Source organism: Monodelphis domestica, chromosome 6 (genome assembly GCF_027887165.1).
Source record: "Monodelphis domestica isolate mMonDom1 chromosome 6, mMonDom1.pri, whole genome shotgun sequence".
Classification (NCBI taxonomy): Eukaryota; Metazoa; Chordata; class Mammalia; order Didelphimorphia; family Didelphidae; genus Monodelphis; species Monodelphis domestica.
Window position 1 is genome coordinate 100,678,638 of NC_077232.1, and position 15,105 is coordinate 100,693,742.

General features: G+C 37.7%; 1 protein-coding gene across 2 annotated transcripts in view; it reads right to left on the reverse strand.

The window, feature by feature from the left end:
* Positions 1-506: 506 nt before the first annotated feature.
* Positions 507-15,105, reverse strand: part of FAM184B (family with sequence similarity 184 member B) — a 116,600-nt gene continuing 102,001 nt past the window's right edge. The window contains exons 12-17 of one of the 2 annotated variants that reach the window (XM_007496680.3): positions 8,843-9,027; positions 7,556-7,702; positions 6,038-6,155; positions 3,809-3,913; positions 2,208-2,410; positions 507-1,508 (exon numbers count right to left, since the gene is read on the reverse strand). In XM_007496680.3, the coding sequence (XP_007496742.1) occupies positions 1,418-1,508; positions 2,208-2,410; positions 3,809-3,913; positions 6,038-6,155; positions 7,556-7,702; positions 8,843-9,027 (849 nt within the window). In that variant the 3' untranslated portion in view covers positions 507-1,417. The remainder of the gene's footprint in view (positions 1,509-2,207; positions 2,411-3,808; positions 3,914-6,037; positions 6,156-7,555; positions 7,703-8,842; positions 9,028-15,105) is intronic. The other variant, XM_007496682.3, reaches the window with a different exon arrangement.

Sequence of the window (15,105 nt, forward strand, 5' to 3'; positions counted from 1 at the left end):
AGTAATGGTGAGATGTTAAAATTGAGGGTACTGTTCAGCGAATCATCTACCTTTACCAGTAGGGCTTTAGGGTCTATTCTCAAAGGAAAAAACCAGGATTATCTTATCTCCAGAGCATGGCAAAAGAAAACCAGAGGTTTCATGTCTCTAAGGTACAGAAATCATATCTTAGCAGTGCTGATTTTGCACAATTGAAGAAAGAAAGAAAATAAACTGAAGAAAAACATTCTGCTTCTGTAAATGACATCGAAATTCAGTGTGGTGACCATTAGCTGCATTTAAAAATATCTCCCTTGATGTTTGTGTTTTAGTTTACCATCAATCTGTATGTAAGTGGCCCTCTACTAAGATAGAATACATTTTTTTCTTTTATGCATAAGTCTACAAAAGTGTTTTCTGTTAAAGTGAAATCTCATGTCATTTTCATAGTGATCATCCCATCTATTCCCAAACTTTGCCTTGAATCATGATATCGGCTTTCTGATAAGAAACACATAAGGGAGCCATTTTGACTGATCAGTTGTCTTTATTCAGAGCAAAAATTTTAAAACTGGCAGTACAGGAATATTTGTTATCTCAGCAAATAACACTACATAAAGTAAACATGACCTATTGGAGTTGGATTTTTCCTGGAGCACCATTTGGGCTAGCACCAAAGGGCTGAGATTATTTTGTATCATAAGAGTTGTATTGGGTCCTGTCAAATCCCATAGTTCTGCCAAGCATTAAATGAATTTAATGAATAAACCAAGAGTTTGTAAAAATGAGTGCGTCTAATATGATGAAGCAGTCCACTGGGTCAAATGGGACCTGATTCACCAAAATTCATTTACTCTATATCACAGAGCTCTTCTTTAAATCTATAGAAGTACCATGCAGTGAGGTCACAATGAAATGAATGGATCTAAAGTCTGTATGCCTATCAGTTAGCGTCCTATCAATGAAAACTTTTTTTATCCCTTTTGCTACTGATGACATATTCTCCAGGAAATACGTTATCTTACAGAAAAAACATTTCTAGTGAGTCTCTTCTAAAAGTCAAATATTTACCTCTGGACCAACAAAACCGTGTGTAGAGCCAACTTACAGAATTCACAAAGACTGGTACTTGAAAAGTTGGTGAACACCAAAAATATAACATAACTCATGGAAAGTTTTCCTGTGAGTGCTTCTTGTTAACACTGAATGAATAATCTGTTATAGTATTCAAGCAGGAAGAATGATCTTACCTTGATCGAAGGAATTTCCTTAGTGGACTCAGAATATTAATCCTAAAACTCTATTAAGCTATGAGGTGTAATTACATAGCAAAAATAACCAGTTTTTTTTTCCAGTCCAGTCCCTAAATTGAACTTTTTTTGAAGGAAAAAAATTCTGTTCTCATGTTATCTTTTGGGGTTATGTTAAAAAGGTCAGTCTAAAAAGAGAAGTATTTCGTAAACCATTCTTGATGCTGAGAACCTTGTTTTTGGACTTCTTTGGCTTGGGTTATTTCATTGTCTTCAGTTCTACAAACAGAAACATGATGTTATTATGTTAGTAATTATTGATTTCATGTTCAATATTTTTCCTCTGGAACTTAGTAAGTTTTTAAAGTCAGAAAACATCTGTAGTCTGGGCAGTATGGAGTTGCTATCTGCTTAGTAAGCATGAACACTATATATTGCCAAAACAAACACTAGGTAGGCATGCAAACCGAAGAGGTCTTAATCATGGCTCATGTCATATAACACTTTAATCAAATTTTACAATATGATTCACTTATTATAATTAGTCCCTGGGACAGTACTCCTCCCATTGCAGATATATGAGTACTACGCCTAAGTAAGCATGATATAATAAGATGCTGCCCTTGGCGGGTCAGTCTTTCCTCTGACACATACTATGGGACTATGGTCATTTAACCTCCATGTAGCCCAGGCAACTCTCTAAGACCGTAATTTACAGATGGCTTGTCAGTCTATGTTGGTGGAGGGAGTTTCCATTCTAAATGTCCACACCAATGAAATCACAAGTCAAGACCACCTCACCCTTTCCCACTTCCCTCCAAAAAAGGGTGGACAAGAACAGCTCAAATATTTGCAGGCTCTTCTACCTTTTGAATGCACTCTAAATTAATTGTTAATTGGGTACTATTCAGTCTTGTCTTTTTTTTTTCTTCCAAGTAGGTCCATGGAAAAATTTAACCAGATAGTTTATCTGCTTACCTTGTGGCAGTTTTAGCATCTGGAGATTTGCCTGGTTGATGACCAGACCTAACACAGCTGGAGCTTGGGTCTAAGCTTGGTGATTTGGTTATTGGTGCAGCATTTCTCTTGGAACTCAAATCACCACTCAGTAAATTCTTTGCATAGGAGGCTAAGTTTGGCACACTGACAACCCGGCTGGGAACTTCCTCCATTTTCTTTTTCTGTTAATTTAAAGGAAGGGTTCATAAGGTATCTCACACTTGGAGAGTACTGTAGACATAAGCAGCAGAGAAAAAGTACCACTGTGGTATTTCAGAATGCCAAAGTCAAATTGCTCAGCATGTCAATGTATTTCTATTTTACTTCAGGTCCCTAAAGGACAGGCTGCATTTGTTTATTTATATCTTTTGAAGAATTCAGAATTAGTTAAGGTATTAAAGAAAATAGAATCCTCTGGCAAAGTAATTTGATCTTCTTGAGAAGAACTGATTTCTTGGAGTAACCCATGATTCCAACTACTATAGTATGGGAATGTAATGAAATGTTACTGTGCCATAAGAAAGGAAGAATGTGAAGGACACGAATAAATAAGTGAAGCCATATCAAGAGATGCAGAGTATAAAAAAGCAAAATTAAAAGGGCAATATGCACACTAATTATCAATGTCAATCTTCAACTGTTCTGCAACTCGTACTCTTAGAAAACTGCCTGGAACACTTGGTTAAGTGACTTGTCCATTGGTAGCCAGTATGTGTCAGAGATGGAAACCTTTTGCTATTATTTTAAGAGACATGTTTTTTAAAAGCTAAATAACTTGCAACTTCATGGATAATCACTTAAATATTTTTGTATTCAAATGTTGGTGGTTGGCTTCTGAGTTTATATTCAGTATTTATATGGGTTTATGATACTCCCTTGGATGGGTATGACAATGCATCATGTCATATGATCCTGGGTGATGAAATCCCCCTTAGAAGAGCTGCTCATCACACATGAGGCTTTCCTACAGTTCTTAATGTTTTCCAAATGCACCACTTGAGCTACCTACCTGTTAGCTTTCACCAACCCTACAGGACCTCCTCAGTTCTCTGTGATGATACCGTACTTTGATGATGACTTTTACATCACTTTCCCTGATAGGCTTTCCCTGGTAATATTCCTTCAGCACCCTACATAACACCCACCCCTTCATTTTTCTTTATAATTTTGGTCCTCTAGAGATTATGGTGTTCCATGAATCATAACTATTTAGTATCACCAGGAGAATAATGATGTTGAAAATACCACTTCTGTATCAAGGAACAGTCCAATTTCCCAAGTGCAGGCTCACCTACTTTTCTATTCAATTCTGGACTCATCCTGACCATCTGCAGCACCAGTCCAAGATATATGTACTGACAGACTCTTTAAAGTGCAGGTCATATGCTCCATGGTCTTGATCCACTTAATTTTTCCTAAGTAGATTAGGTTAGGTTGATCTCTTTTGAGTGGCTCCTTGGACTGGATAATTGGTATGGTTTCTTATACTTCTAACTCATGAGAGCATAAACCTACGTACTGTTTACATATGATGTATAGAAGACTTTTTTAATATTTTGAAAATAAAAGAACTTGTTCACCTTCATGGAAGGGGTCAAATATCCTGGATGAGGGTTGAAAGAAAAGGACCTATTCCGATGCGAGAGAGTGTTTGGCAGTGCTGCACACTGAAATCTTCTTTCCTCCTGAAAAACAAACATAGATGTTTTGATGCCTTAAGTAAACAGAGGCTTATATAAAAGAAAATTATTAGCTGGTATAGCAAAGTATACAACTATACAGTTGGGGAAGGGTAGGCCAAGGGGAAGAATGAGAATTCATCACAAATCAAGTACCAGTTTCAGTTTCTTATTCATTTGTTTGCATCTTCACTGGCAAGTGAGCTTATTTCAAGCTATAGAAAAATTGCCCAGAGCTTGGATTTGCTGAGTACTCCTAGTTCAATTAAAAAAAAAAAAACAAACCAGAATGTGGTCTCAAGGGATATGAGTTGGAATTCTGCCTTTATCATTTATTACCTGTGGACAAATGACTTGGTCCCCTGGGACTCAGTTTCTTCATCTGCAAAATGAACACATTAGACTAGATATTCTCAAGTTCCTACTCTAAATCTTATGATCCTCAAGGTTTACCTTGGAAGTCAATATTAACTCTATTTCTAGTTTTTGCAGGAAGAATGAGAAAAGAGAAAAAGCTGAATAAGAGATAGAAGGAAATTTTGTAGGCGATTGGGAGGAGTTTGTATGAGTAAGGAACAGAAATTGAGAAATATCTGAAGAATAATATCCAAGTCTAAGTCCAGAAACTGGTCAAGATTCTACTTCCCATTTCTGGGAAAGGAGTTTGAAAAAAACAGCAGAATCAAAGAGTAAAACCCAAAGAGGAAGATGCAAGAAGGAAGACTAGAAGATAGTCAGCAATACAAGGCAATTTAGAAAAGGTAAGTGGAAGAACTGGAGAACAAAGCAAATTAATAGGATAGATTGATAAATAGCAAGTTGGCGAAACAAAGATGGTTGGTGCAAGGAGGAAGAGGGTAGAGGTGGTGAGTAGCTGTGGAATTAGTGAGTCTTAGGAAAGGAACTTGGAAGGAATACTCCAATATTAGAAGACAAAAGTCTTGATTTTCAGGAAAAGAATGGAACTGCAAACTACTGACCAGTGACTGACTTTAATGTCCAAGATAATTCTATCATTAAAGATATTGTTAGTACACATGTACACAGGGGAAGTGACTGCAAATACCTATCACAGCTTCATTAAGAAGGCATCTCCCATTTCATATTTCTGCACTAGCTGTCCCACATGCCAAGAATAACTTCCTTCCACACCTACCGTTTAGATAGAATTCCTCGTTCCCTTTAAGACAGCTCAAACACCATCTTCTACATGAAAACATTTCCTTATCTCCCCCTTCCCTTGCTGCTACCTCTTTTTTCCAAAAACTATCTTGTATCCATTTTAGATATAACTATGTATGTATGTGTTGGCACCTCTCAGACTTCCCTGAGAATAGGAACTGCTACATTTGTTATTGTATGCCCAGTGCCTAGCTCAATACCTGGCATACAGTGAGTGCTTGAAAAATGTTTGTTGACTGATTTGCTATCATGCCACTAAGTTTGGCCCTAAAGAAGAGATATGAAAAGGTACTCCCGCCCTTCCCTTTACTAAACTGTGGGATCTACAGGTATGAGTATATACTGTTAGACTCAGTTTTGTTGAACCATTTTTTTCTCTTATTTTTTGTAAAAAGCAATGATTCTAGGGGAGGAAGGAGGATACATTTGGACATAAAAGTGATTTTTAAAAATCTAACATGAAGTTTTTAAAAAAAAATTAATACCAAGATTAAATTAAGCGTGGCCCTGAAGAAGAATTGGGGGGGCGAGGGGGACAAAAAATAAACAAATAGGTCCTATTCAAATTTAGCTTCCTTTTTTGCTCGAGTTATTGAACAGATAGCTAAGGGGCAAGCTATGGGTATAGTTCAACTATCAAGGCTCTTATGCCATTCTTGGGGACATAATGTAGAGAGATGTGGGCTGGATAATGAAACAATTAGATGGCTTCAGAGTGGAATAATGCCCATATTCAACGGGTTCTTCCTGTCTCAGTTTCCTGATCCAGAAATGAGAGGATTGGCTGAGATAACGCCTAAATTTTAGCTCCAAATCTATGCTCCTACGAAGTACTAATAGGGAAGCTGTCATTTTCCTGGGAAAAGTTATTACTGAATGATATTTTGGGCTATATCCTAATTTATGTATAGGCTTTCTGAAGTTGGCCCAGAATGTCACAAATCTCACCGTTAGCTGTTTGATGATTTCTTCTCGTTCACTTAATCTGTTCTGCAAAATGCTTATGAGGTGTAAATCTTCTGGTCTGGATTCCCATTTCCGTAGTTTCTCTTCTGCATCTTTAAGGCTGTTTCAATCAGACAAACATCTCATTAATAAATAATTAGTTGTCTAATTCAATAACCAGATACTAGATATTAGATCATGTATCTGATTAGATGAACCTGCATTAAACAAAAAGATGAAGAACAAGTAGAAATCATTTTGGAGCTTTTTTTTTTTTGCCAGGCAAAATTTCTGGGTCAAAATAATGATAGAACCTGGCAAATATTGGCTGAGCTTGGGAAGCATCTAGACATTCCACTTAGCTCTCTTCTTCTTCTTCACTTAGATGTCAGAATAAAGCCCGAGGCTGAGTCTTCTCTTTAGACTGGCATTGCAGGATATTGAGTACAATTGTGACAGAGAATTATTATTCAAGAAGAGAAGAATCTATCTCTCTAGGGAGGAAGGGATGGAGAGAAAGGGAAAAAGGGGAGAGGAAAAGAGACAGAGGGAGAGAAATGGGGAGAGGGAAAGAGAGGAGAGACAGAGACAAACAGAAAGAGAAAGGAAGACAGAGAAGGGGAAGAGAAAGGAGAGGCAGAGAGAAAGGTAGAGAAGAGAGACTGAGAGACAGAAAAAGTCAGAAAGTATTTAAAACATCTGGATTCCCATGTTGGCACAGATGCTGTCACTGAGTCACATGCATCTGAGCATGGGAATATGAAAGCTACAGGTCACAGGTGTTGAGTCAACCTTTGGAGCTTGCTTAACCTCCTAGCACATCTTTGTCCTAGGGAGAAAGACACTGCTCTGGGGACATATGCTGACCACTGGTCAGGGGTCAGCAGACCTGGGCTGGCTTTCCCTTTTAGCAGATATTCTGTCTTCAGAGCTAAATGACACAGGTGTCCCCAACTCTTACCTCAACCATGGGCAAACTACCCTGGAAGTGTTCTTCATATACATGGTAGGAAAGATAAGAGGATGATTAATAATTTGGTGAACTTTCCAGGTACCCTTGAAAAAGCTTTCACTAAGTGTTTTCTAGAAGATTCATTTTATTAGGAGTTTAAAGAACTAGAATTCTTTCAGAAAGTTTGGGCTGCATTCCTAGCTCAGGCACTACCAAACTGTATAAACTTGGATCAATCATTTTAGATCTCTGGGTCTGTTTCCTCACTGGTAAAATGTCAAGCCTCAGTGGTTCCCAAGATCCATTCCAGCAGCAAAGGTCTAACTTCACCTATGATAAGGCAAGATAGCTTTTATATTTCTTTCAGAAGCTTGAGAATTTAGCCAGCATTGAGGAAGAGGAAACATAACTCAAAGGTTCCCAGCTAATAAAAACAAAATGAAATTATGTCCACTTTACATTCTCTAGAATGAAAACATAATCTCATAAAAAATGCTATATCTCTTGCCCCAGCATTCCCCAGCTAACAATAGGTTTCAAGACAGGCTAACTTCTTTTCAATCACTTACTCTGTTTCCAAGGAGACAATCTTCTTTTGAAGGTGAGCCTGGGTGCTGCTGAAATCAGACACCATGCTTTGGATTTCTTTCCTATGATCTTGTTTCAAAGTTTCCATTTCTTGTTTGTGTTTGACTTGAAGGTCTTCTTCCAACAACCTTGCAACATGATGTAAAAGCATCATTTCTGCCCTGGGGCTGTTAGCTCACAGGTTAGAAGGCAGGGCTAATAATCCCAAGGATTCCCACTTTTATTCTAAATTGCGATTTATTCTCAACTCAAGCTGGTCAGTGGGGATTAGCAGGCTGTTGCAGAAGGGGCTTTTATAGAAAGGAGAATTGTGGGAAATTATGTCTGGGGCCTTGAGATTGGGGAATTTGTAGCAGGATATAGAAGCCCTCACTCTTCTTCTCCATCTCTCCCCACTCCCCAAATTCTCCCTATTCAAAACAAACATAAAGGGCAAACTGGAGGTTGAGAAAGGAGACAGTGGCAAGAGCTACCATCTGTCTTCAATTTACTTGCAGCCACTCGGTTATTGCCTGGCAGTGTGGTCCTAGCAAAGTGGGGCCCACCTCAAAGTGTAAGGTCCCAGATGACCCCAATTCACCAGCCCTAAGGAGGACCTTGCCTGGAATCCTATGGACCAACGCCAGTATTTATTCCATAGGAGCCCACTGACTCAGAGGAATCTCAAAATAAGTGATCAAAGGCAGCTTTACCTACTTATTTTCTTTGTTGCCAGACAGTTCAATGACCCAAGAATTTCTTTTACTATAAACTTCATATTTCTAGAGTTGAGCCTTAAACACCACTAAGGAAAACTAAGGTTAGAGATGAAGCAGAATTGTACATATTAAGAATTACTTTGAACTGACACTGACTCATCCAAGATGGATGAGTTGTACCATAGTCTAAAGGCAGAGATGACTCAGTTAAATTCTCCTTCCAGCTCTTTGATTCTATGCCCTCCTTATGTTATGACTTAAGATATTATTCACAAGTTTTCCTATTTCAGGGTAAATTTCTCTGTCTCTCTGTCTCTGTCTCTCTCTCATACACACACTCACACACACACACACACACACAATTATAGATTAATCTACAGTTCCTATATTCCCAACATAGCAATTTTCAAGCTAAGACAAAGGCATCTAGGAATTGTGTCCTAGATATTGCTAAATGCCTTTTTCTTGAGGGATAGGAAGAGTGAGGCACTCTAAACTTGTGTAGGGGTTCCCAGCCCTAATGCCAATGCCAGCTGAAAGAAATATAAAAAGGAAGAAACTGAGACAGACCTTCGCTGCTGCCTTTCCCTCTCCTGCAGCTGTATGGCCCCTTGTTTTTGCATTTCAGCCTCTGCACTGAGCAGCTGTAATGTTTCCTTCAGAAGCGAATTCTCATTCTTAAGACCAGCCATCTCCCTCTGACACTTCTCCACTGCCCCAGTAAGAGAGTTGATCTGGCTCTGGCTACTTCCTTCCTAAGAAGAAGGCTTGTTTGAGTTACTTGGAAAGCACAAAGGACAAAGAGTGATAGTAGTTCAGACCCGGCTTATTAAATACAGTTTATCTAACCTCCAAACTAATAGCCAGCATTTATGTAGTCCTATGGAGTCTGCAAAGTGCTATACACAAATTGTATCAGTCGAGCCTCACAAGAACCTTAGGGGTAGGTGCTCTTGTTATCCCTTTTTACAGATGAGAAAACTGAGTCGGAGAGAGGTTAAGTGATTTGCCCAGGGTCATATATCTAGTCAGTATCTGAGGTAGGATTTGAACTATGGATAGAGTTCTCAAGCCTAGAGACTGGGGGCCCTGAGAGCTATGTGACTTTGGGAAAGTCCCTTAGCCCATTTGCCTCAGTTTCTTCATCTGTAAAAGAGTGATAATAATAGCACCTACTTCTCAGGATCCTTGTGATCATCAAATAAGATAATAATGGCGAAGCCCTTAGCACAATACCTGGCACAAAGGACCATGTTAATGCTACTTGTTATTATAATTATTATCATTCCTGCCTCCAAGTTCTGTCACGTAATTCCAACACAGGATTTGAGGGCAAAGATGACTATAGGACAGTACTACCCAACTGCAACCTAAATGAGCCTCCTGCTTTTTGAACTCAGAACTTCTTTTTCATTGTTTTCTCATCTTGGGAGCTGGCTAACCCTGATTCTCAAAAGGCAAAATAATCTGCAGTTTTCCCAGGATTAAATGCTTCATACCAATAAAGAAAGTCAATTACAAGCTCTTGAGGACAAGGACTACCTTTCTTTTTTTTATTTGCATCTCTACTGCTTAGCAGAGGGCCTGGCAAAAAGTAGATCATATATTTGAAACTGTTGGTAAGGTATCAACTGAGGGTACCCACTAATCCAAGGAATCTTCCTTGCCTCTTGCCAAGATTATTTAATGTTTCAACCAGTTTCCACAATTATTTTCTTGCCTCCTCTCTAATCCATTCAGTTCACCGGTGCCAAATGAATCTTTAACACACTTCTCATCCTATCACTAGGCTGCTCAGAACCTTCTATATCAGAGACCCCTGATGTCTGTCACGTTTTTTCAGACCTTTAGCAATGGTCGAACCCTTGGCTTTAAACAAAGTTCCAACAGAAACTGAAATCTTTTGAAATGATTTTTTAAATTACTACTAGTACCATTTAAGGGAAATCTTATAGTTTGATCTTATTCTGAATGTGACAATATTACCAAACATCATATGGACAATAAAATGGATTTTTGCTATCAAAGAACATTTTACAATTATGAAGAATACTAAATGATGTTCTTTGCAAGATCCTTTAAACTTTTCACTTTCTCCTTTACTTAGACAAGTCAGCTCTTTTGGATCATCACATTTTATCTTTAAAAGCCTCAGTCTCATTTTTGAATTCCATGTTTTGTTTATAACTGCCTTTGTAATTTTGCCAAGATACAAATTTTTTTAATTAAAAATTTTTTAAGGAACTAGTAAGAGGTTACATAATTTGCATTTGTTTCACTGAAAGTTAACATAAATTGCTGATAGCTTTTTCTCTGTTTGCATTTTTCTTTATTTGCAATTTGGTCTCAGAGCTAGCCTCGTAGCTGTTTGTGGCATAGTTAGAGCCTTAGTTACTGGCACATAGGATAAAATCTCCCTGATTTGATAAAATTATCCATAATCAGTATTGGAAATGAAAAATACATATAATGAAGAAATTGATAAATGGACACTATTAAGACAGGCTGGCAATTAACTGTATGGGAGCCCCACATTATTTGGCATATTCAATGATTGACTCAAGAAATTTTTAGTCCTGTGATTCATTTCTATTAGTCTTCAATGATTCTTTGCATCATCTGAATGCAAACATTATGATCACATGATAGCAAAGCATATGAATTTGCTTAGTGTACTTGTCCATTGTTACCAATAAATCTGATAACTGTGAAATCCCTTGGACTGCTATGATATAACCTTGGGGATCTGTGAAATGTATTTGGATAAATAATTATCTAATGAATAAAGACTAAATTCTTTAACACAGTATTCCAGGTCCTTCACAATCTAGCTCCAAACTTAAGTTTTCCAGCAACATGTCACAAAATTGCTCAGGACATACTTAAAACTTCAGAGAAATTAAACTATTTGTTCCAGGAATTTATCTTACATTTTACAACCTATTTCTGTTATCTACCATCCCCTATGATTGAAACAGATTTCCCCTACTGTTATCTGGAATATTCTGGAAATCTGATCTATTCTTTACATATCCCTTCAACTGCTATCTCCTAATATACTAAGAGGGAAGTAAGTGGTCACTCCTTTTTTTCAAATTCTCACAGCACTTTGACTCTTTTGTGAACTTATCATATTGTTGTTCAGTTGTTTCAGGCATGTTTAACTCCTTGTGACCCTATTTGGAATTTTCTTGGCAAAGATATTGGAGGGGTTTACCATTCCTTCTCTGGTAATTTATACCTCAATTTATAGATGAAGAAACTGAGGCAAACAGAGTTAAGTGACTTGCCCAGGGTCACATAGCTACTAAGTGTCTGAGGTCAGCTTTGAACACAGAAAGATGAGTCTTCTTAACTCTAGGCTTGGCACCCTCTCTGCTGTGCCACCTAGTTGCCCTGATCAGACTCTATTTCATATTAATAATATTTATACATCTTATCTCATCTACTTGATTGGAAGTTCTGGGAAGACAAGGGACTGTGACTCAATCATCTTTGCATTTCCTACAGACATATATATATATATGGCTTTGGACCATAACACTTTGGTATTCAATATGATAAAGTAGAAAATGAGCTTAAGATGATGACTTTAGGGAAAATGGTTACACCAGATTAAGTATATATAAAATAACTCAATTTCTCATGCAATGAGGGATTACTTTTTAAACTATCTTAGAGAAGGGAAGATACCAAAAGAATAGCAGGGAGACCTAAGGCTTCATTCACATTTGGCTTTTTTATCTCCCTCCCAAAAAAGGCAGCTGAGAAAATCTCCATAATTATCCATCCATGTGTCTACTTTATAATTTCTATAAAAATAAAAAAAATTGTCTAAGCTCTTGGGAGGTATGCTTGTGTGAATTTTAAAACTACTCCACCCTACTCAGACCGTACTTTAGAAGATCTGATTTAGCTATTTCCTGATTAGTAACAATGGAGATACTTGGTCTAACAGAATCAAGTCTTGGGAACTCTACAATTCTCCACCCTACTTAGTTTAACAAGGTCAGGAATGTCTGCACCATACTCAAGGATTAAGTATCTGAGAAGATGTCCTTCAACAGACATGTGCAGAAATAGCAGACAGACCCCTGGGCTGTCCTAAGTCAAGCTAAGCTAACATTGGTACAGATGAGATGCAGGAAAGTGATATAAAACCATCTATATAGGGCATGTCACTTCCTCTCTTCAACCTCTTTTCCCCGAGAGGCATCTCTGCTTGGCAGTGTGCTAAGTGTTCCAACATCTTGGCGTGGTGGCAGCTATTTGTCTGGGTTTTGGTGGTGAATTTGCCCTTGAGTTAATTCAGGTTCAGGCATCTTGGCTGAGCCCTCTTGGAGTTCATGCTGATTCCTTCCTTTTTTTTTCTCCAAAGCCTTACCTTGTAGAGCCTCTAATCTTCCCACCTGGCATAAGCCAGGCAGGAGAAATACTACACCCTTGTCTTTCTCCCTTCTTCTTAAATTTCTTTCCACTATATTAATTAAATCACCATAAATTTCCAGACTGACTTGGGTAATTTTTTTTTGTTATTTGGGATATCCACGTCGGCCAATAATTAATATAGTTTAGGTCACAACGCTAAAATTATCCTTTACACTTGAAAATATGAGAATGGAATATACATGCTTTCAGAGATGATTTTCTATAACATACCACATCTTGACAGTTCCAAGTGACAGAGAAGTCAATGTAAAATCACTGTTTACTGTTTGCTGATTACAAAATATCATTTCAGACAAGAGGGCAAAAATACAGCTGTAAATGCTCTCTTCCTAAAGATGCTTCCCTGGCATATGTTAGGATCAAATGAGATTCTTTGATAAATGTAGCCACAGAGAGAAAACTGAGGCTCAGAAAGGTTTAGTGACATTTATCATGTCACACAACTAGTAAAGTGTCATAATTTAAATACAGGTCTCTCTTGACTCCAAATTCAGTGCTCTTTCCACTAGATCATTCAACCAAATGAATAATAAAGACCTAGTACCATATTTCATAGGAGAGACAGAACACAAGCCCTGGATGGAGAGGATGTGTGTATGTTTTTGTGTATGTAAATATATGTATATACATACACATATATATGAGGATATATATGTAGAGAGAGAATATATATATATATATATACACACATATAAAACAATGTTGAAGGAACAACAATAAGTGTACTCATGTGACTGAAGAACACTATTTGGGCACAGTGGGAGACAATTCAGGGATTAATAAGAAGTAAGTGTAGAAAGGTAATTAGAAGCAAGACTAGATATCCTTGAATGCCAGAATAATTTCACTCAATTCAGCATTTGTTAAGTATATGCTGTATGCCAGGATCTGTGCAAGGTACTGGAGGTACAAAGAAATAGCACCAATCATTCAGGAGTTTAGAGAGTAGAGGAGGCCCCCTGTATGGGAAAGAACAATATGTACCTAGATAACTGAAAACAAAATTTTAAAATGAGTAATTTGTGGCTGGGGGAGTAGCAAGTGGGGCACTACTAGGAGAACTACTAGGAACTATTGTCTCCAATAGGAGGTAGCACTTTAGCTGAGCCTTGAAGAGAAATCGTTTCCAAGGTGCAGAGGTGAGGAAGGAACATAACACAGGCATGGTAGACAGTGCTGAGATTCAGAGGTGGATTATGGAATGTCATGTATGGGGAACAAACATTTTTTAATGTTGAAAAATTATTAAAAACAAAAACAAGGAAGGCTTGAAAGATATGAGAAGATATTCCCATTCCTTGTCTAAAACGGGAGATTTTTAAGCATTGTACATTGTACATATTTTCAGCCTTTTTTGATCAGTTATGTTTTATGCAATATTGATCAGTTATGCTGAATTTTTTCTTTTCCCTTTTTTGACTTTAAAAAATACTGTTATTTGCAATGGCTACCTTGGATGAAGAAGTATGGGGTGCAGAGGGCTAGTGATGTAAAAAGAAAAAGACAATAAAACCTTTCTTTAAAGCACCTTTCCCAGGTGCTTAAATGGAATGCATTGTGTGCGCATGAAGTAGAGGAACCATGATCAGTCCACACTGATCATCTGGAACCAGGAATTGAAGGACATTCACTGATATAGAGAAGTTTGTATTTTAACCTTTTATGATATTTCATGAAGGGGGAATACTGTGTGTTGCTAAGACCAATCAAGTGGCTGTGGGTGGTGGAGAACAGAGGAAAAGAAGACTAGAGCCAGGAAAACTTCTTAGGAGACAATTCATTAGTTCAGGTCTAAGAGTAAGGTGGAAGTTGAAAGGGAAGGAATGAAGAAGATGGGAGTTCATTCTATGAAGAAAGACTTTCCATCTCTTCATAAATAATTCAATGTGGAAGCAGATGTGAAGGAAGCCGTCCAGGTTGACTATTTTTGAGCCAAAATGACAATACTTTCTGGGGCTAACTCTAGAAGCTTCAGGAATCCAGATTTTCTTATGGTTCTTTATATGAGGCTCCAGTATGTTAAAGAACTCAAATCTCATAATCAATACTCCTGAGGTACCCTTTTAAAATATACTTTTAACCCTATTTAACAGTTAAAATGTTTTTATTTTTAAAATACCTCCATCAATGCTAAATTTAGACATCTGTTAAAAGAAAAGCTTTATCACACTTTAAATGGATGGACATACAACTATCAACTAAAGGACTGAACCTATTGTCATACTCCTTGCCCTCACTCCTGGAACCATGCAGGAAGATGCACACACACACACACACACACACACACACACACACACACACACACATTACGTCAATGGGAGAGGTGGGTCAAGGAACCTACTCTCAATATTTGAAGGAAAAAGTGACATTTTAGTTCTCAAACC